Genomic DNA, 24,366 nt, shown 5'->3' with positions numbered 1-24,366 from the left:
CGCTCCACTTATCCCCGGTCTTTCCCCCCCTTTCCTGAGAGGACTATCTCCGCTCGCTCCCCACAGGAAGTGAGAGCCGCAGAGAGACGCTCTGCTTCCTGTGTGTTCCGGTGCCTGAGATATCACTCACAGCCTGTTCTCTCAAAACTCTCCTTATTCTTCCACATGCCACAAAAAAATCCAGGCCTATATTCAATAAACACAAATAGCTGCTGTTATTTTTTTTTCTCCTTCATGAGCATAGTTTGGCCAGTTTGTGTTTGGTGACTGTGAACTCACCATGATGTGTTCAGTAAGAAAAACGCTTGCTATACATGCAAGTCACAGATAAGGATGTTGACTGAAACCAGGCCACACTTCCTGCTGACATTTTCCTATGTCATTGTACTGTGGGCCAAGGAAATAGGAGAGCTTTATTCTTCTTATTCGTTTTTTTGCCTCCTAACATAAAGCATGGAGTCACGTTTGCCTGAATTAAAAAATGCGAATCACTGAATCACTGAATCACACGACTATGGTCAGCTGTAATGTGTACTGGGCAGTGAGCCTCCTGACTGATTCACTGACTCATAAACTCCAGCCTGTCCCCCTCTCATTCACACATTAGTGTGACTCATGTTTAAAGTGCGCGGGGATCGCTGTACCCTGCAGTAGTCATCCAGGTGCCGCAGTCGCTTCATGGCTACGTCTCTGACGTGGCTCCGACGGAACAGGACTTTCCCTGTGAGAGAAGCAAAAACGGAATGCTTTGAATGAGTCTTCACCATCAGTGAATAAATACAATTACAACCAGACATTTGATAAAATTATTAAAATACAGCAGCTGCTCCATTTAAGAAATATAATATGGGACTATATAATAACAGCACAAATCATATACACTGCAGTTCAGTAATAGTACCCCGAAGTATCCCTTATTTTGCAAACAAATATTTTATGACATGTCTCAAACAGCCACCAGGTGGCAGTTGAGTGTGATAAAGATAACTGCAACTGACAGCTTGAGCTTTTCCAACTTGAGGATTTGTAGCGCATCATGCACACAACACACATTCCTTGTGCAAAACTCAATGGCACACTCTCTGACTTGGCATTCTTCAGACAATTGCACAATAGTGCATTCAAGTAACATTCTCCTCTTCCGCAACATAAAACGCCGTTGGACTGCAGTCACAGGCGTCAAAAACTACAACAAAAAAATACATAAGTAAATGAATAAACAAAAAACTGTGCTCTGGCTACATATATCTGCACAGTGCCAGCATTTGATAACATCAAATACTTAATTAGTCACGCTCCACATCACACACCGCACAGTTTGTCATCCTTTTAAAAGTACGCCCAGAGCGAGGGTCTCTGCAGGACTGAGGGTGTAAGAGCTAACCAAAGCGCTGCTTCAGATTAGGCAGGAAACTGAAGGAAATAAAGTCAGCATCTGGTTGAGTCTGCTCAGCACGGTCTCATTTTTATACTGGAAAACTGCCTGAGGAGGACGTCCAGGAAAACAAGCTAAAAAGGAATGGCTTTGGACAGCATTTTTATGAGTTGTTAGAGGCCCTGTTTGTCTGTTCCTGTTACTGCAAGATTGTTTCCAGACATATGATGGTAAAGGTTTATCATCACATGTAATATAGTGCATGTTCAGAGGCCAGCACTGTACAGTCTGTATATGAGATGTACATGCTTCTTGTGGGAGGTTAAAGCTTCTGCACACAGTCAGTAAAACTCAGGCCTGGTTTTGGTGGACGTGAAGATTTGTGCCGCCTGTCTCAATGTCACTGGGCACTTCCGAAGAGAACACATAAACCGCTCCCTTTCAAAAGCAACGTCTCACTCCTGGGGTTATAAAATTCGAAACGGGCATTAAACCCAACCTTTGTGAGTTTTCACCGGCAGCTATTTGGATTTACAACCCTCACCGCTCACCATGAGCTCCTGTAACCACGTCCCCCGTCTGTAATTTTGACCGTTAGTTTCCATCATTTCAGCAACTTTGAACACTTTGGTGTTTAACAGCAAAGGTTATGGTGAAGAGATTTGTGCAAGAGGTCTTAAAGGAAGACTAAACAAGTCTTCCTGACTGTAAGGTTTGTACAAACCCACACAGAAAACAGTTTTACTGACCAGCCTGAATCTGCAAGGGACAGTGAGCTTTGATTTCATTCACAATTATCAGCCATACGCCCAAACAGCCCACCAATCAGCCATACGCCCAAACAGCCCATCAGCCATACGCCAAAACAGCCCATCAATCAGCCATACGCCCAAACAGCCCATCAATCAGCCATACGCCCAAACAGCCCATCAGCCATACGCCCAAACAGCCCATCAGCCATACGCCCAAACAGCCCATCAATCAGCCATACGCCAAACAGCCCATCAGCCATACGCCCAAACAGCCCATCAGCCATACGCCAAAACAGCCCATCAATCAGCCATACGCCAAAACAGCCCATCAATCAGCCATACGCCAAACAGCCCATCAATCAGCCATACGCCCAAACAGCCCATCAATCAGCCATACGCCCAAACAGCCCACCAATCAGCCATACGCCCAAACAGCCCATCAATCAGCCATACGCCCAAACAGCCCATCAGCCATACGCCAAAACAGCCCATCAATCAGCCATACGCCCAAACAGCCCATCAGCCATACGCCCAAACAGCCCATCAATCAGCCATACGCCCAAACAGCCCATCAGCCATACGCCCGAACAGCCCATCAATCAGCCATACGCCAAACAGCCCATCAATCAGCCATACGCCCAAACAGCCCATCAATCAGCCATACGCCCAAACAGCCCATCAGCCATACGCCAAAACAGCCCATCAATCAGCCATACGCCCAAACAGCCCAATCAGCCATACGCCCAAACAGCCATCAATCAGCCATACGCCCAAACAGCCTCATCAGCCATACGCCCAAACAGCCCATCAATCAGCCATACGCCCAAACAGCCACAATCAGCCATACGCCCAAACAGCCAACCAATCAGCCATACGCCCAAACAGCCCATCAATCAGCCATACGCCCAAACAGCCCATCAATCAGCCATACGCCCAAACAGCCCATCAATCAGCCATACGCCCAAACAGCCCATCAATCAGCCATACGCCCAAACAGCCCATCAATCAGCCATACGCCCAAACAGCCAACCAATCAGCCATACGCCCAAACAGCCAACCAATCAGCCATACGCCCAAACAGCCAACCAATCAGCCATACGCCCAAACAGCCCACCAATCAGCCATACGCCAAACAGCCCACCAATCAGCCATACGCCCAAACAGCCAACCAATCAGCCATACGCGCAAACAGCCCATCAATCAGCCATACGCCCAAACAGCCAACCAATCAGCCATACGCCCAAACAGCCCATCAATCAGCCATACGCCCAAACAGCCCATCAATCAGCCATACGCCCAAACAGCCAACAATCAGCCATACGCCCAAACAGCCCATCAGCCATCCAAACAGCCCTCAGCCATACGCCCAAACAGCCCATCAGCCATACGCCCAAACAGCCCATCAATCAGCCATACGCCCAAACAGCCCATCAGCCATACGCCCAAACAGCCCATCAATCAGCCATACGCCCAAACAGCCCATCAATCAGCCATACGCCCAAACAGCCCATCAGCCATACGCCCAAACAGCCCATCAATCAGCCATACGCCCGAACAGCCCACACTGTGAGTTGACTCACCAAATCCTGGAATAAATCAAACTATGATTAGACATAATCATCATTATACATAATTAGACAAGTGTTTCTCCACAAATCCAAGTTTCACACACTCACACTCATCTGTCACCAAACTGTCAAACTGTGTTTGTAGGTAATAAATATTAACTTTAATTAAGAAAGCTCTTAATCTCATCATCATGAATTAAAGTCAAGGCCAAATCTTGAATGAATCTCGGGCCAGATCACACAGAATGGGATGTGGGGAAGTGAGTTCTGCTGGTTTCTTCAGCTGACGTGTCCCAGAGACAGGGTTAGAGAAGCCCAGCCAGGACACACACACACACTCACACTGAGCTTGTGACGCACACATACACACACACACACACACACTCACACTGAGCATGTGACACACACACACATACAATCACACTGAGCGTAAGACACACACACACATTGACCGTGAGACACACACACACACACACACACTCACACTGAGCGTGACACACACACACACTGAGTGTAAGACACACACACACACACACACACTCACACTGAGCGTAAGACACACACACACTCGCACTGACCGTGTGACACACACACACACACACTCACACTGACCGTGTGACACACACACACACACACACTCACACTGATCATGTGACACACACACACACACACACACTCACACTCAGCGTGTGACACACACACTCACACACACACACCGTATTGAAAGGAACAGCGGCGTCAGGCACAGTCTCGGTCAGAACAGACTGTTTACTTCTGAGAGGCCGTGAGGTAAGCACTCCAGAGAGAGGCTAACGCAGAACATAAACAACGCTAAACAGAGGGAAGCCCGTCGCCAAGGCCGAAAGCCACCGTCTCCGACGCCTTGGTGTTGAGCCCGAGGTGTAATTAATCTGGAAAAATCTCATTCACAGCCAGCAGTGTCACAGCTCTGCAAATACATCAGCTGCCGACTGTCTGTGACGCACGAGACCGGGGGAAAGCACGGGGTTTCACTGCCTGGGGCTAGCAGAACACATCCACGGCGACATCACACAAACTGCTGACTGAGACAAACCCATAACATCAGATAAGTGAACTGTTTATACAAAACTGGTGGTCCACCCACTTATACCCTATTATACCCTTGCTGTCAACTACATCAACCCTTGAAGACCATGGAATCCAAATCACAGAACGAGAGTATACCCTCTACTTCCTGTCAGTTTCCTCAACCCATGAAAACCGTAGAATCTAAATCATAGAACCAGTGTATACCCTCTACTTCCTGTCAGTTACCTCAAAACCCTGAGGAAATACCTTTGAATCAAAACCATAGAATCATAAAACAATCAATAAAAACTGTATGAAACTGCAAAAAGCAGCTGCAACAGCCAAGACCTCATGCTGCTGTCTCTCTGCCCCCATCAGCAAGATAGCAGTGTCCAAGCGCGTTCCCTGATAGGGGGCTGAGACGAAAACAAAGGCACTTTTTCTGGGTCTAAACAGAGGCCTGGAGTGTGTCTCTGGGCCGTTGGCAGTTGGCCGCCAGGGAGCCATTTTTTGCTGACTCGAATGTTATCTGCTCACATAAACATTTTACACTTCAGCCAGTTAGCAGCAGCTCTTATCAGGAGCACACCTGACATGCTTTTTACATACAGGCCATTTACGCAGCTGGATATTTACTGAAGCAGTTTGGATTAAGCACCTCACTCAAGAGTACAGCAGCAAGGGCTGCTGGGTGGTTCATCTCGTGAAGGCACTGTTCTACAAACGAGCACGAACAGGCCCCATGGCTCGGGCTCAAATCCTGAATGTGCCAGTGCAACTGTCCTTACAATGTGGGAGGAACATGGGGTAAAATAGTGCCTTACAAAATACAACAGCAGTGCCCCATCTGGGAATCAAACCTGCAACCCGGGAGGAACAAGCAGGGCTCCATTATGCTATGCTAAGCTTGAGGTCAGTCCGTGTCCAAGATGGTGGGCAGACTCACCTGGCAGGAAGGGGATGATCCTCTGCTTGGGATCCTTCTGCCCTCCCTCGATTGGAAACTTGTCAAGAATCTGCATCTGGAAAACACGAAAAAGGAAATCAGTAGTTAAGTACAGCTTACCCAAATCAAAGATTCCTCTTACAGAAAATATGAGAATATATTTTGAATATGTGGACTTTTTGGAAAATATAAGGACACTACCAAATCCTGGTTGTTTATATTATTTATTAAGGAAAAATACAATTAGGAAACTCCAATCACACTTCTTATTCAGGAATACATTATTGAGAGCAAGGGGAGCTGCTTAGAATGGCATTCCAACCACAGTCACTGGACCTGAACCCAATCGAACATCTGTGGGAGCAGCTGAAGAGGGAAAAGGCCAGACATCAAACATCAACTAACATCAGAAGATCATCTATGGGAGGTGTTGAGAAATTACTGGAGTGAAATGGAAGATGAGGTGGGAAGTGTTGAGAAAGTGCTGGGGTGAAATGGAAGCTGGGGTGGGAAGTGTTGAGAAAGTGCTGGGGCGAAATGGAAGATGGGGTGGGAAGTGTTGAGAAAGTGCTGGGGTGAAATGGAAGTGCGGGAAGTTAAAATGCTGGGGTGAAATGGACGATGGGTGGGAAGTTTTGCGAAAGTGCTGGGGTGAAATGGAAGATGGGGTGGGAAGTGTTGAGAAAGTGCTGGGGCGAATGGAAGATGGGTGGGAAGTGTTGAGAAAGTGCTGGGTGAAATGGAAGATGGGGTGGGAAGTGTTGAGAAAGTGCTGGGGTGAAATGGAAGATGGGGTGGGAAGTGTTGAGAAAGTGCTGGGGTGAAATGGAAGATGGGGTGGGAAGTGTTGAGAAAGTGCTGGGGTGAAATGGAAGATGGGGTGCTGCATAAGCTGGTGGAATCAATACCAAGCAGAGTGAAGGCAGTAAATCAAGGTGAAAGGTGGACACACCAAGTACCAACAATTTTTGACCCTCAATAAATAATGTTTTAATTCATGATCTTGAAAAAAGCAGGTATTCTTGAATAAGAAGTATAAACAGATCATCACTATTGTGTGAGCCCGAGACAAGTAATGAAAACAATCAAAACGGTAGTGTCCTCAGAGTTTTGGTCCCCACTGCATATTTCAGTAGTGATTTTTGAATAATATTTTGCAATATATGTAAGCTGAAATAATATGGTATGTTTGTTGAAATAACTTTGGGATCGTTGCATTTTTTATTTCAGTATATGAAAGTACAATGTATTTGTGAAACAAGTCCCCATTTCACCGGACCTCATGACCAAAAGATACCGGTCCATTTCACAAGAAGAGAGCAGAACAAACATGTCCGTCACACATATGAATCAGCATGACTGCTAAACATATGCTCCATGGGCCCTATAGAGCGGCTCAGTCAGTAAAGACTCTCACCGCGAGCGCAGGCTGGGCCCTATAGAGCGGCTCAGTCAGTAAAGACTCACCACGAGCGCAGGCTGGGCCCTATAGAGCGGCTCAGTCAGTAAAGACTCACCACGAGCGCAGGCTGGGCCCTATAGAGCGGCTCAGTCAGTAAAGACTCTCACTACAAGTGCAGGCTGGGCCCTATAGAGCGGCTCAGTCAGTAAAGACTCTCACCACGCACCAGAGCAGCAGAGCTCGGGAGCTGGCCTATAGAGCGGCTCAGTCAGTAAAGATCTCACCGCGGCGCAGGCTGGGCCCTATAGAGCGGCTCAGTCAGTAAAGACTCTCACCGCGAGCGCAGGCTGGGCCCTATAGAGCGGCTCAGTCAGTAAAGACTCTCACCGCGAGCGCAGGCTGGGCCCTATAGAGCGGCTCAGTCAGTAAAGACTCTCACCGCGAGCGCAGGCTGGGCCCTATAGAGCGGCTCAGTCAGTAAAGACTCTCACCGCGAGCGCAGGCTGGGCCCTATAGAGCGGCTCAGTCAGTAAAGACTCTCACTGCGAGCGCAGGCTGGGCCCTATAGAGCGGCTCAGTCAGTAAAGACTCTCACTGCGAGCGCAGGCTGGGCCCTATAGAGCGGCTCAGTCAGTAAAGACTCTCACTACTAGCACAAGCTGGACTCTATGGAGAAACATTCAGCATCTGCAAAAATACGGTCTAAAAACCTTTCAACTGCAAACTAATAAATCCAGAGTTCAGGGCTGGAAATTCAGTCTCACACACACACACACACACACACTTGGTGCAGGCAGACTGTGGAGGTCGTGAACTTGATTTAGCACGGCGAACGGCTCCTCCTGTAAACTGCTGTAATACGTCCTGTAATTACAAAGACTCAGTATACTGTGTATGCAACCACCAGACTGCAGACACTTTGATTCCTGGGTGACCAAAAAGGATGACATCACCAGTAACCCACAAAAAGATGACATCACCAGTAATCATTTCAACAGAGCGCTGGAAGCCAGACATTGCCTCCCACTTCGCAATATGCTATCAAATTTATGCAAGATGAAATCTAATATCTGGTTTAGTCAGCATCTTCTGCAAGCAAGCTTTAGGGCATAGGTAACATAAATTTTTATCAGGTTAAAAAGGTGTGTGTGTGAGTGTGCATGTGTGTCTGTGTGAGTACATATGTGGTTGTGCATGTGTGTGTGTTTGTGTGCTTGTGTGTGTGTGTGTGTGTGTGTGTGTGAATGTGCATGTGTGTCTGTGTGTGTGCATATGTGTTTGTGTGTGTGTGTGTGGGGGGGGGTGTGTATGTGTGTGGGTGTGTGCGTGTGTGTGTGTGTGTGTGTGTGTGGGTGTGTGCGTGTGCATGTGTGTGTGCGTGTGTGTGTGTGTGTGTGTGTGAGTGTGTGTGTGTCCATTGTGTGTGTGTGTGTGTGAATGTGTGTGTGTGTGTGTGTGTGTGTGTATGTGTGAGTGTGTCCATGTGTGTGTGTGTGTGTGCGTGTGTCCATGTGTGTGTGAGTGTGTCCGTGTGTGTGTGTGTGTGTGTGCGTGTGTCCGTGTGTGTGTGTGTATGTGTGAGTGTGTCCGTGTGTGTGTGTTTGTGTGTGTCCGTGTGTGTGTGTGTGTATGTGTGAGTGTGTCCGTGTGTGTGTGTGTGTGTGTGTGTCCGTGTGTGTGTGTGTGTGTGTGTACTCTCTGTGCCTGTCTGTGTCAGTACAGCATCATGCTTACATTTCCCCGTCTCATAAATCATTCATATGCGCTACAGAAAATAAACAAGGCTGCATCCAAACGGCACTCTGATCCAGATGTGCTCTGTGTGCAGAGAAATGCTGAGCTCAGCAGCACCAAACCCACACATCTGGAACCAACCCCATCCAACCAGAGGAGCCAGGTGAACAAACACCATTGTCCCGTTTGGGGAATAGGACCCAGCCTGTTCCACACATAAGCCGTGTTTCCACCAAAAGTACCCGGAACTTTTAGTCCCAGGAACTACTTTTCAAGGAACTAAAAGGTTCCTTCAGCCCATTGTTGTCTGGTCTAAAGTCCCGCGAAGATTAGGCAAATTAGCCCACTGACGTATGAAAAAGCGACGTTGTCGTCGGTCCATCTGTCCTATGATGTCTTCTGTAACCCCATACTACCACCGAAGTAGCCTAAATTATTTTCTAATAACCGGGACAGCCCGGAGGGGTTTATTCCACTTATATACAACGGGTTACCAACAATGACTATATATGGTTACTTTTGTATTTATTGATTTTTATCGATTTAATCACCTGGAATTGAAATATTCTTCTGCAGCCGTTTGGGCATATTTTACCGTTGTCAAGCAAAACTGTCGTTGGTAGTTGAACTTGCACCGTTGCTATGTAACAAATAGGATATAACAGGCCAATAGTCAGATTGTAACTGTTTTATATATCCTCTCAAACACATTCATTATGTTTTTATGCGAACATTCACTTTCATGTCTTGACATCCGAGGCGACAGAATGCATTCACATTTCCAATATAACTGGCAACAACAGCAGAAAACATGCACACGTTGTAAACAATTTGCCGTTCGATTACTTTCTCATCGTCAATTCCATATAGGCTAATCACAAAATGACAAGAATAGAACGAAAACTCGGACTTGCGTGAAAATTTATATTAGCAGTGGTACAGCCACCGTTTGCTTTCCTTCAAAGTTACTGCCAGCCAAGCAGCGAAGTGTGCCCTCCAGATGCGAACCATGCACCATAAATTAGACCATAGTCTTCCTGGTCTTTTTGTGGAATTGAAGAATGGCAGAGTAAAATTACGGCAGTCTGAAAAAGCTAAAGGGACGATTACTAGAATTAACCTGTTATTTTACCCTGACAAAAAGTGCGGAAGGTGATTTCCAGTTTGCTTTTACTGTATCACCAATGTGAATTACGCAGAACTACCGCATACCTCACATAACTGTATCAAACGTTTTGAGTCAATTACAACGGGCTAACAAAGAAAATCCGGAAGAAAATATTCAGCATCCGAATGAATCCATTTTAATGTTTTGGTACGTAATATGCTGTCCCAACACGAATGCTTAGCATTTTATAAAATGAATACTAGTAAAGCAAGAAAAGAACAGAAGAGCACACGTTATAATTCCAAGACGTTGGCAGGCTATAACCAAAAGTAGGCTACTGCGCCGCATAACATACATGTTTGATTTGAAGTTATTATGAAAATAAATCGGTTTGCGGCTGCACATTTTTAAACATGGCAGTTGAAATAAAACACTGCAAGTAGTCGACCAATCATAAATTTTCAGCGCTTGCGCCCCACCCCCAAGGTTCCAGTACTTTTGGAAAGTACTACCCCCCGAGCAGGGACGTTTTTGGGGGTAAAATAAAGCCCCCGGAACTAAATTTAGACCCTAGTTCCTGCGGTGGAAACGCACTGAGTTCCTCAAAAGGTTCCTAGTTCCGGGGTAAAGTTACTGCGGTGGAAACGCGGCTATACAGCACTGTCCCACTGGGGAATAGGGCCCCGCCTGTTCTGTGTGGGTCAGTAAGACTGACTGTCAGGTTCCAGTGCAGTGCTGGTAGATTTTTGCCTTCTGGGCGCTGTGATGTTTTCACCCTTCTTGCTCTCCACAACTGCCAAAAAACTAAAGTCTGCACATAACTGTGGCTTTGCTTACACACACACATACAGGCACAAATACACACACACACACACACACCACATACCACACAGACACACACACACACATACACGCACAAATACACACACACACACACACACCACATACCACACAGACACACCTACACACACACACACACACAAACACTCTCACACACACACACACACACACACACATGCACAAGCACACACACACACACACACACACACATATGCACACACACACACACACACCACATATACACACACACACACACCACATATACACACACATTTACACACACACACACACCACATATACACACACACACACACATGCACACACACACACACACACACCACATATACACACACACACACACACACACCACATATACACACACACACACACCACATACACACACACACACACACATGCACACACACACACACACACACACATATACACACACACACACCACCTATACACACACACATGCACACACACACACACACACACACACCACATATACACACACACATGCACACACACACACACACACACACACGCACACACACACCACATATACACACACACATGCACACACACACACACACACGCACACACACACCACATATATACACACACACACACACACACGCACATACACATGCACACACATACCGCAAGAAAACAGGCCAGGGTACAGGGGTAGGCAGAAAGCCTTTTTGGTTAACCATGCTTTTCACAAAACCACACACATACAAATGAAAGTCACTGGTAGTGGAAATTTCCACTAGATATTTCCCGAGCAAGCTATCTGATATTAGACACTGGCAAATTTAAAATATACATTTTTATATCTCATTAAGATCTACTCATGTATCACCATGAATAGAAGGTAGAAAGGGGCAAACATGTAAAGATGGATGAAAAGAACTGTCGTTGTGGAGCGGAATCTGCTCAAAGTTTTCTCCTCATTTGGACCCAGCTAAAACAGCCACAGCATGAAGCAGTGGAACAGGAAGTAATGTCTGATTCCCATTAATAAAAAAACGCATTAAATAAATACTTCTGACACCAACGCACTTTTTTACCCTTTAAAAGGTCACAGAACTCACTGACTGTGGGGGAAAAAAACTAGCCTTCAACTGGGACGTAAAAACAAATGACTCCTGTTTGTAGAATTTAAGCAAGATAATCTCTTAAAAAGTGTGTATTAAACATTATTTTTCCATGTTCATCATGCAGGAAAAGATTTTTAGGACTCTTACGACGTTCTGTTATGCTAGCTAAAAACAAATTAATTTTAGGCCTACATATGAGTGCTCATAAATGAACATCTTCCTCCTTTTTATTACAACGTGTGGAAGTGCGATATGTACTCTGTTGTTTTAAAATCCTCTCATGATTCTACTAACCTAATAAAAAGGCCCACATTTTGCAGTTTTACAGGGCAGTAAAAGTCCCGTGTTTTAATAATTTCACATCTGTGCTGCAGCATGTGCTGCAGTTCTTGTTGACTCAGTTATGCTTACTCCATATATACAAATTATTACTGCTTTCAGTGCACTACTACCACACGCTGTTGAAAAATGTACTTAATATATTTTCAGAAAAGTTCACATATTTTTTTACAGCGTGTTGCAGCATATTACATTGGCATAAAGTTGAGTCAAATGAGGACAAGGAGCAGGAAAAAGAGGATGAGGAAAAAGAGAGAGAAGAGAGGGATGAGGAAGAGAAGTGGATCAGGATGATGACGAGGAAGGCAATGACGAGTATAAAAAATGATGAGGCGGACGAGGAAGAGGAGAGGATCAGGAGAAAGACAATGAGGAAGATGAGGATAATGAAGATTATGAGAATGAGGAAGATGAGGGATAGGTTGAGGAAGAGGAGGGGGATCAGGAGAAAGATAATGAAGAGGAAGAGGAAGATGATGGGGAGGATGAAGAAGATGATGGGAAAGAGGTGAGGAAGATGACGGGGAAGATGAGGAAGGTGATGGGGGAATGAGGAGGATGATAGGGAGGATGAGGAAGATGATGGGGAGGAGGAGGAAGGTGATGGGGAGAATGAGAAAGATGATGGGGAGGATGATGGGGAGGATGAGGAAGAAGACGAAGAGGTAGCAAGGCTGCTGGCCATAGCACAGATGCACTAAACACAGCTATAGTAAAGCAGGATAGCACGGACACAAGCTCACAGATGCTCCAGGTTGAATGGAGCCAAAGGTGGGGATTTTCTATATAATGGAACTATTAACCTCCCTGTCACAAGCCGGAGTCACTGAGTCAACACCAGAGTTTCACCTGCAGTTAGCAACTGCCACGATAGCACAGCCTCTGCAGACCAAATGAGGCTTCTCTCCACTGAAACACAAAAGGAGACCACAGCACTCCGGACTCCAAGTTCCTCCGTTGAACTGACTTGTTAGGTCGTGCACCCTCTGCAGTTCTTGTACAAAATAAAATCTAAGAACTATTTTGGAACCAGGGTTTGAATCCGACCTTGGTTTTTAAAATAATTGTCAGGTTTCAGATTTTACTAAAGACTGTTCAACAAAGTTTGACAACCTCCCCCAATCTACTAGTGATAATGGCTTCCTTTATGTTAAAATCGGCACCACTCTTAATTCCCTACTTGGTGGTTTTCTAGCATCGCCTTGACAACCGACAGGCTTTCCGTTTCTCTGTTTCTTTCCATATCTTACTCTTTTGTTAAAATTACCCAATTTTCAGGAAAATTACATTGGTGCATTGTGGGATTGAATGTAAGCACCTTCTCTTAACTCATAATACCCGGTGGTCTCCAGTGGTCACATGATGTGTCTGAGAGCTTTAGGAGCTGCGCGGTGCTGTCCGTCATAAAGCCGGCCCGATGCAGCCGCAAGCCTGACCAATCACCCGTCACAACCGGCCATGACAGGCCATTACAGCCGATGGCCCAGGAATGTCATAACGTAAGCAGGAAGCTTTAACAAAACAGATTTCAAAATAAAAGTTATAAATGAACGTAGTTTACGTTATGACAGTGTTATGACATGCGTAACAAGTTGTAACAAGTTGTAATGCACTGTCATTGCTGGTCTACGATAGGTAGCATACCGCATTCACCCCAACCTAATGTCAGCTTTATGGTGGAGATGTAGTTTTTTAGAATCACCCAGAGTACCTTTAAGGTGTGGTGCTTCAGTTAAGGGAGGAAGCGGACTGTTTCTGCCTTAATGGAGTACACTGTGCCACCCTTAGAGAAATGGAACGTATAGCAATATACTAAAATAAAGATATTACTAACACTTCGTAACATATAGGAAACATACAAATTACATGTTGCTTTCAGATACTGCAATGTATTTTTTTTTAAAAACATTCCTGTAAAGTGTACAGATTTTTCCAATGTAGGCTGCATTCTATCATACTGAGACCCAGCCATTCATTTTTTCCCCTGTAGTGGACATGAGTCTCTGGTCCTAATTTTAAGAAACATATATTCTACTATGCTGAAAAATACACTGCAAGGGACATTCAATGAATATAAATAATATTAATATTAACATAAATAATAATACTTCTACTGAAATGCATTTTTCATCCAAGACACTATGTATTATGTTAAAAAACGTAAACTTTTTTGTCGGGTGCCAGGAGCATACTGAAGTATATTCCATGTCTCTCGAGTAGTTAAGAGACTCCCGTCTCCCAGTTTGTGTCTTCAGGCTTGCATGTACACAACAGTGAGAAAGCAAACGCGTGGACTACAGACTTTTATTCAGGACTAATATCAGTAACAGTGAGAAATCAAACGCGTGGACTACAGACCTTCCTTTAGGGCTCATATGAGTAACAGCGAGAAATCAAACGCGTGGACTACAGACCTTCCTTTAGGGCTCATATGAGTAACAGTGAGAAAGCAAACGCGTGGACTACAGACCTTCCTGTAGGGCTCATATGAGTAACAGCGAGAAATCAAACGCGTGGACTACAGACCTTCCTGTAGGGCTCATATGAGTAACAGCGAGAAATCAAACGCGTGGACTACAGACCTTCCTTTAGGGCTCATATGAGTAACAGCGAGAATCAACGCGTGGACTACAGACCTTCCTTAGGGCTCATATGAGTAACACGAGAAATCAAACGCTGACTACAGACCTTCCTGTAGGGCTCATATGAGTAACAGTGAGAAATCAAACGTGTGGACTACAGACCTTCCTTTAGGACTCATATGAGTAACGGCAGCGTTCGATTTCAGTGCCCAGACGTGGGCCTGACGCACAGAACGCAAGCCTCAGTCACTCCCAGTCGCGCACTATAAATTGCTCCGGTCCGCGTCACTTTCCATGATATACGCCGCACGTATTCCTCGCTCTAAAAATAAGACAGCGGAGTATCCAGCCCCGCTGAAGCACGCCTCGGTATCCATACCAACGGCATTACATATTCATGAGATTATTTTTATTGACCTTTATACAGGTTCCTGCGCGAGTTTGCGGTTCACGGGCGTGAGCGGCCGCTGCCGCACCCGGGGTCGCCGTGCCGACCGCACGCAGGGGGCCGGCGCTTAGCGACAGGTGCGGCGGCACGGGCGTGTCTTCTGCCCGCCAACAGCCCGGGTCTAACAGCTCTGCTCACGTCCTGGGACAGGGATGGGCGGGATGGGGGGGAGGGGTCGGCGGTACCTTTAAAAACCGCAGCCAGAGGGAGTGCCTCGCCCCCCCCACTCCCCAGTACAGCGCATTCCAGCGAGGTCCCTGTGGAGCATCTCCGTGTCCGCACTTCTCAAACCGACTGTCAGACGCGCTCCTCTGCTTTAGCGCTCACAGCTAAAGAGCTGGTTCAGAGGATTCTGCTTCTGCAAAAGCCTTCATACTCTTGACCCAGATAAAAAGCAGGATATTAGAGACAAGCCTCAAGTGTTTTACCTTTCCTTTTCTGTTTTCAATACACTGGCAATCACACCACACCTGTGTACTGTGTCCAATCTGTCTATCTATCTGTCCGTCTGTCTGTCTGTATGTCAGACAGACAGCTAAGTTCTGATTCGGTGCCTGGTTTAGACCGCAGCATTACCGCACATGTCTGGCCCCAGTTCTGCGCTTCAGTCCACGCTTCCCTTTATGCAACAGGGATGATAATACTGGTGTCACGCAGTTGTGACCTCACCTGTGGAAAACAGGTAAGACTCCAACCCATAGAACAACACCAAGGGAGGTGGGTGGAAATTACATTCAGGATATTGACAGGGTACGTGCAGGTATAGCCAGAGAGCGTCCACCAATCCCTGTCAGCACTGCTGTGTAATTAGTGGAGCTCTTGGTCTACGCATAAGGTGATGCTATGACAGTGCTATACCTGTTTTACCACCCCCTGGCGTTGTCTGGAGCGCTAGCAGAGGTCTGTTTTAGCACAGCCACACAGATCCTTTCACCTTAATACAGCTGAAGGGCTGCAGCTCAAGCAGCTCAGCCCAGCTACTCGAGCAGCCAGAGCCTTAATTAGTCCCTTTCCCATCGCCCTGGAATCGCTCAGCGGGTCAGGGACCCCAACGAGCTGCCGGTCCGCCGCCGCCACGGCTAACGCAGCCCGGGGGCCGCTGCCGGGATCGTTCCCCGAGAGCCCCGGCGACCCCTCGTCTCCGAGGAGAGCGAGGAGGAAAAAAACGCTCGCCGGAGAGCGTCGTGTAACGAGAAACTAGGTCAGCCAACTTACAGTACAGAACGGAGTCCGCGCGCCACCAGAATAACTGCAACAGTTGTCGGGACGTTTTCAGAGTTTCCACGTAACGAGCCAGAGGAGCTAAGGACACATGCCTGGACCGCAGCGGGACGGCGCTGGCCAAACTCTCAGCCCCCACGCTGCTGGGTGTGGCGGGGGGGGGGGGGGGGAATGCGCGGGGGGGGGGCCAGGGGATCACACAATTTTCCAGGGTAATCTCCGCCTCGCTACAGTAATTGCCACTGAAAATATCCTCGGGAAAGGCATCGAATTACGCCGCGTAAAGTGGAGCTTCTTTTTCCAAGTTTAAAAAAAACAGCCTCACTACCTTTGTCTAAAACCACAGACTAAATCAGAACCTTATTCCATATGTATTCCTGGTTTTTAAAGGATCTGTTTGTCTTGGGATGAACAGCGGAACCTCTCTCTGAGATTAAGAGGGGGGGAAATATTGGAAGTCAAGTATTTATGATGATTGAATGTGCACTCTATGACTGGTCAGAAAACTCACAGAGTAATGAATAATGAATAAATGCATGAATATTAATAAAGAAAGTTCAAACTAACAGTATGTTGGGTGTTGTGGCCAGTGGTACGCATACAGATCAAAGGAACACGACTGGGAACGGCAGATAATTGGTTCAGACCCCTGCTGACGCCCCCCTCCCTCGATGTGTTGCTTTCAAAACCGACAGGAACAGGTCCCAGCATGCAGAGGAAACACTAGCTGAGACGTATCGGACGGACTGACAGGCAAAATAACGACAGGAGACAGAAACTGGCCTGGATGAGGTGAAAAAATCCCAAAAGCAGCCAGGAAACTGATAGTTTCTTCTCAGAAAGGGGATGCAAAACTTTTTTTTTTTTACAAATGATGGTTATAGTGTGTACCTCAACGTTCTGCACAACAAATATTATTCATGAATTCAGGAGCCGTTAAGTCTAGCAGTGGAGGCATTAATAAGCCAAGTCTTCCAGCATAGCCAGTTCACCAGGGGGTTGCGAGATAGCGAGGAACGCGGAACCCGATCCGACTGACCGCTCCCGTTCCCCGAGCAACACGATCGCCCACCGCGCGCCGCCCGATTAAAGCTACCGGCCGGTCAGAACTTTCCGGAACCGGTCCGAAGCTGTGGGGCTCATCCATGCACCACAGCGTGGTGCCTGAACCAAAATGAGCCATCCAGCAGCCCAAAACAATTCATTCGTTAAACATTTTGTAAAAAAGTGACGCTGGAAACTATTGAATATGTTCAACCATCCAAGGTGTTCACACTATAGTCAAGACCCCATAAATGGCTACTTTTTGAAGAATAAAAACATTCAACCTTTTTCATGGGGATTTGCTGTTGTTGTTATGCCAGTGGATAGATTACATTAACTTTGGGAACTGTGACTCAGAGAGAAGAGACACGTGCTGACATGACAATACAGAACAAATCATCTCCATCTTGTGATTCCAGGGCCTTCAGATGGGATATTAGACAGGGGCACCATGTGGGCCAGCAGCAGCAGGACAGATTCATATATAAGAGCGTGCTAGAGAGCAGGCCAAACAGCTTCCTAAAGAGGGCCTGCAGATTACACACACTCTCACACACTCTCACAAACACACATGCACACACACATATGCACACACATGCACACACACACAGACACACACTCTCACACACACACATGCACACACACATATGCACACACATGCACACACACACAGACACACACAAGCACACACACACACACACGCACACCAACACACACACACACTCACGCGTACATACACACACACGCACACATGCACACCAACACACACACGCATGCATACACACATACACATATACACACACATGCACACACACACACGCACTCACACGTACATACACATGCACACCAATACACACACACACACACATACACATATACTCATACTTACACACACACACACATACACGCACACAGACACTCACACGCACACACACACACACACACACACAGAGCTTGTGTCCTCATCCCATTCTACGTGTTCACACAGTAAGTGTCAGCTCCTGTCAGTAGCTTCTGCAATGTCACTCATTGTCCAGTCATACTCATCCACAGCAAGCACATTTGAGCTGTGCGAATCATCCACTCTTCATCCTCCTCCCAAACCACAACACAACACTCATATCTACACACTCTCTTTCATGTCCAAACATCACAACACTCATATCTACACACTCTCTTTCATGTCCAAACATCACAACACTCATATCTACACACTCTCTTTCATGTACAAACATCACAACACTCATATCTACACACTCTCTTTCATGTACAAACATCACAACACTCATATCTACACACTCTCTTTCATGTACAAACATCACAACACTCATATCTACACACTCTCTTTCATGTACAAACATCAAAATTAAAATTTTATTCATGTATTTTACAAAAGAAAACCCTGACTACATCACCAAAGGCTCAGACTAATGGAACATGCCCATTTGCTCAATGTGTGCTCAGTTCAGTAATTCTGACATATTTAAACTGCCTTGCCAAGCCAGTGGGAAGAGAAAAGCATCTGTCTGCTATTTTTCTGACTTTTAAAGTGAAGTAAGCAATTGTGCAGCAGACAACAGCAGCACTGTATGTGTGTCAAAGTAGGTGTTGGGCCATTGCTTCTATTGGCACCCCCGCGGACACGCTCAGAGAACAGGCATTTGCATTGGACCCAGACAAACGGAATCATGCTTTTTAAAAGACTCGCTGATTTTCAAGGGAGAACAAGCGAGTCCCTGATTCTGTAATTCATCCAAAGGTATCATATGTAAGGCATGCTTTTTTAAAAACCAGCAGTCTGATCAAATTCCAAGATGGGGAATGTATGCTTTCCTTTTGAGATTATACTGTAAAAACTTCCTCAAACTTCCTTCCTTTACTGAAAAGTCACTATTTCTGATGGAAAATCATTATTATTGCCTATGAATGAAAAAACTTACTAATGAACCCATGCAGTGCATTTTCACAGAAATGTGCCGGGTTCTGAATAATTCAGAGTCCCAGGGCTACTGTTTGTTATTGGAAAAAGCCCAGCATGGAAACCACTGCTCACCAAGAAGTTGTGATATCCACCCAAACTTGAAACCTATTTTCAGAATTCAGGTCTGGACTGAATTAACATTTGTCCTTAACTCTGTGAAGAAAAATATGTACTTCATTGTGAATCAAACACAGTTCAGCAATGAACAAAAGTAATTTGCCAAACCGCATTTGAAAAAAAAGAAACTCTTGGGTTTAAGCATGAGCTAAAGCAGTGATCTTCACTCCTGGTCCTGAGGGGCCACAGCATCTGCTGGTTTTTGTTTTCACCTTAATATCAGCAAACAATTTAAACCCAAAAATCTGTGAGGTGAGTTAACAGTCGAACTGACTGCTTTAATTGATCAATTAAGCACCAGGTAAACACAAACCAGCAGCCCATCCTAAAGTTAAGGAAAGACGTTGACTGAATCCAGGCCTCAGTCAAAGATGCAAAAATGAGAATTACAAAAACGGGAATGTGAGGACAGACAGAGTCACTCCAAAGGAAGGAACACAGGAACCTGAGTCAACCCGTTTCTAGACGTCAGGCCGTGCCATTCTTAAAATATTAGTTCTGTTCCAGTGAGAGGAACAATCATCTGTTCCACAGAGCCTCCCCTAACTTAGAGTCCTTTTATGAGCATGTCTCATCCTACCCTTGGCTATGACTAGGCATCCTCCGACCACAGTCACGTGACCTCAGCCTCCAGGGCATAAATGGCCCAAAACACCAGAGTAACGCAGAAAACCCGGCTATAACAGGAACCTCGGGAACGGGTTAAACTACACCAGACACGCCTTCGAGTGGCCAGGCCAAGCTGCATCGATGTATGACGCCATTAAATATTTACACCGCAAATGAGAAAGTGTTGTAGGGGAGAACTGATCCTGCTTCTCCGGGGACCCAATCCAGAACTGTTAAAAAAGAAAAAAAATCCAGCTGTTCGGCTCATGGTTAAGCTGCAGGGCGAGGGCGCTCGCTAAAAGACAGCACTGCGGGGCTTCTCCCTCCCTACTTATTCCACAACCCCCCCTCCCTAAATCTGGTTAATCTTCACACTTTTCGGCAATTTCACGCTCCATCGGTTGCCCCCTCAGTCCCAGCTTCCTCTACGTGTCATCTAGAGCTGCCAGGCCACCGTTTAGGGTCTGCCGCCATCACAGCATGATCGCCACCTAGGGGAGGACGCCAACCGCCCCAATCGGGAACGAGCTTCACAGGACGCTCTTACACAGAGACTCAGGCAGCAGGGACAGGACTGGAGCTTCACAGGACACTCTTACACAGAGACTCAGGCAGCAGGGACAGGACTAGAGCTTCACAGCACACTCTTACACAGAGACTCAGGCAGCAGGGACAGGACTGGAGCTTCACAGGAGCAGGGACAGGACTGGAGCTTCACAGGACGCTCTTACACAGAGACTCAGGCAGCAGGGACAGGACTGGAGCTTCACAGGACACTCTTACACAGAGACTCAGGCAGCAGGGACAGGACTAGAGCTTCACAGCACACTCTTACACAGAGACTCAGGCAGCAGGGACAGGACTGGAGCTTCACAGGAGCAGGGACAGGACTGGAGCTTCACAGGACGCTCTTACACAGAGACTCAGGCAGCAGGGACAGGACTGGAGCTTCACAGCACACTCTTACACAGAGACTCAGGCAGCAGGGACAGGACTGGAGCTTCACAGGAGCAGGGACAGGACTAGAGCTTCACAGGACTCTCTTACACAGAGACTCAGGCAGCAGGGACAGGACTGGAGCTTCACAGCACACTCTTACACAGAGACTCAGGCAGCAGGGACAGGACTGGAGCTTCACAGAACACTCTTACACAGAGACTCAGGCAGCAGGGACAGGACTAGAGCTTCACAGCACACTCTTACACAGAGACTCAGGCAGCAGGGACAGGACTAGAGCTTCACAGCACACTCTTACACAGAGACTCAGGCAGCAGGCACAGGACTGGAGCTTCACAGGAGCAGGGACAGGACTAGAGCTTCACAGGAGCCTCAGTCACAGAGACTCAGGCAGCAGGGACAGGACTGGAGCTTCACAGGACACTCTTACACAGAGACTCAGGCAGCACGGACAGCTGGGGAAGGGTATTCATGCACTTCAGAAAAAACAAAGACAAGCCGTCCAGCTGCCAGTGTGAGGTGGAAAACAACATGAATCCCCACCCTTCAGATGTTCTAAAATGTATTCCAGGAACAACTATGAAATGTCAACTGCAATTGAGATTAAACTACTTTTCATTTTAAAGGTACAGGTTTTTGTTTCTTCTTTTTGTTTTAAAGATAAATGAAATGGCTTATATTCTCGATAAAACCTGCCAATCCGTTTTGAAATCTCTCTCAATATATTCATATTTCAAATGCAAACATAGCATACACAATTAAGTTCAGTTCAGCTTAATTTAATTTGGTTAAAAAAGAAAATTTGTCTTTGTCATTCTGTTATAATACAAGCTTGGTACAGTTCGATATTTATAACACATACATTGTGGTATTTTCAGCAAACATAAACATCAGTGAATTTTAAGTAACTTTGTTCGTTGCTGAAATTATTTCTGTGATAATGTTTACTCTGCCAATGAAAATAAATATATTACAAATTCTACACATTAATTAACAACCTATCCTAAGAGCTTCTAAAAAGTCTCTCAGTCGCTCATTTAAAATACCAAGTAGTGAATATCAAGTGAAATACCTTTTAATGTAGCATACGATTCTGTCAGCAAAACACAGTCCTCGGGTTTCATTTGTTGCAGCACCAGTCTAGGTGCACTTGAAGTGGACGTGGTCATTTCTAAAGGAACTAGCGGTGTCTCATGTCCTTGCTGTTCCCCATGGGCTTTCCCTATGGGCTGACGCACGTTAGCACAGATAAACGGACTCATCCCCGGTGAACGTGCCGAAAGCTGCTTCCGTCGGACGCGGTGACCGCTCACCGACGCCGCCGTCCGACACACGCGCACAAGGACACGCCCATTTCCACCGGGCACACAGTGTCACCTCAACCTTCAAGCCCTTCCTGCGGGCAGAGGTCACCGAAAGCCAGGATTCGGCACGCCGCAGAGCTCCGCCTCCCCGGCCGCGCTGGCCACTCTTCCTCCTCGCAGCGCAGACAGCCCTCGCACCGTACACGGAGAAGCTTCTGGAATGTTCCCATACGTTCCCACACAACTCCCACAGAGCAAGACACGCCGAACCTTCAGATCATGCACCTTGTCCAATGGTGTTCAAATATACAAGCTTAAGCTGACAGCACGAGCTCAGTTCTCTAACCCCTGCTCAGCCAGCGCTTCAGACAGACCAGAAGAGTCGGCCAAATAAACGAGCCGGTCTGCGAAATAAAACAGGAGAATAGGGGATCTTCATGGCAGCTAGAAAACACAATTTCCTGTAGCAGTGAAAACAGCAGTATTTCCTCTGACTCTCCCTGGACCCGACACGCCAGCCCGAATTCTGACAGTGTGTGGGAAGGAGGTGCGGTGTGTGGCTGCCTGCTGCAGTTGAAGGGCTATTTGCCATTTAAGTGCATCTGCCTAGTCCACACACACATTATGGTGTCAGATCAATATGCACTCTAACATATTACATACTGGACAAAGTGAGAACTGGTCACATTTAAGAGACGGTAGAGCGCCCAGTTGCATGTGAACAAAATCCCAATGACTGACTGTCACAGGAAAGCTGTTGGATCAGTAAATATAACTGGGATAGAGCTCACATTATCGGCAGCAAAGCAGGGTGGGTTCACTACACAGAGAGAAAGCAGCACTGCACAATGCCAAACGTTTAAATATAAAATAATGAGATGGGTTATGAGCTGCCGGGCCTAAGGGAGGATTCAGAGGGCTGAAGATGTTGGCTTGACCTCTCTGCTCAGAGATATTATTTCCTCTCAGTGTTTCTGAGCTCTGGGAGCAATCAGCCCAGCAGTGGGAGTCTGCCGCTCCTGTCAGGCCTCTCTCATTATCAAGAGGAACTCCCACATTCCGCCGCCCTGATCCACGCATCACTTCCTGTGGAGAACACTGCAGCCATTGACGGCTGGGTCTTCCGCAGGAGTCGTTCGTCTAACTGAAAGCCCGGGGTACCCCACACCCCTCTCATCGACATGCTCTGGCACAGTCAGAGACAAGGGCCAAACCTCAGACTAACCAAAATCAACTGCTTGGAACATCATTAAGAAGGAAGAGTGCACTGGTGAGCTCAGTAATCTCAACGGGCCTGGTAGGCTAAAGAAGAACTCTACAGTTGATGACCAAAGAATTCTTAATTAATTTGAGGAAAAAACCTCAAACACCTGTCTGACAGGTGATCAGAAACACTCTTCCGGGGGCAGGCATGGATGTGTCATTGACTACTGTCAGCAGAAAACTTCATGAACAGAACTACAGAGGCTACACTGCAGGGTGCACTAGATAGCTGCAAAAACAGGATGGTCAGGTTACAAGAAGTACCTAAAAGAGCCTACAGAGTTCTGGAAAAGGTCTTGTCGCTCTTGTGGACAGATGAGACCAAGATTGACTTGTATCAGAATGATGGCAAGAGCAAAGTGTAGAGGCCAAAAGAAACTCTCCAAGATCCAAAGCACCCCCCGCAACCTCATCTGTGCAACATGTTGGTGGGGGCGTTACTGTTTGGGCATGTATGGCTGCTACAGCTACTGGCTCACTTGTCTTCATTGATGCTGTAACTGCTGATAGCAGCAGGAGAATGAACAGGGCAGGTGCTTGGGGTTTTTTCTTCATTATGGGGAGAAAACTTTGGTCCTCAACTGTAGAGGTCTCCCTTAGCCTACCAGGCCCTTTGCAAT

The 24,366-nt window shown here is 46.6% G+C and overlaps 1 protein-coding gene across 4 annotated transcripts in view; it reads right to left on the bottom strand.

The window, feature by feature from the left end:
• LOC135244678 (SH3 and PX domain-containing protein 2A-like) overlaps positions 1 to 24,366 on the bottom strand; it is a 109,911-nt gene that overhangs the window by 72,255 nt on the left and 13,290 nt on the right. For all 4 annotated transcript variants that reach the window (XM_064317163.1, XM_064317165.1, XM_064317164.1 and 1 more), the window contains exons 3-4: positions 5,692 to 5,767; positions 645 to 721 (exon numbers count right to left, since the gene is read on the bottom strand). In XM_064317163.1, the coding sequence (XP_064173233.1) occupies positions 645 to 721; positions 5,692 to 5,767 (153 nt within the window). The remainder of the gene's footprint in view (positions 1 to 644; positions 722 to 5,691; positions 5,768 to 24,366) is intronic.

The sequence above is a fragment of the Anguilla rostrata genome, chromosome 18, assembly GCF_018555375.3.
Source record: "Anguilla rostrata isolate EN2019 chromosome 18, ASM1855537v3, whole genome shotgun sequence".
Lineage (NCBI taxonomy): Eukaryota > Metazoa > Chordata > Actinopteri > Anguilliformes > Anguillidae > Anguilla > Anguilla rostrata.
The sequence above is the reverse complement of the archived record's forward strand: the minus strand, read 5'-3'. Positions and strand labels throughout refer to the sequence as shown.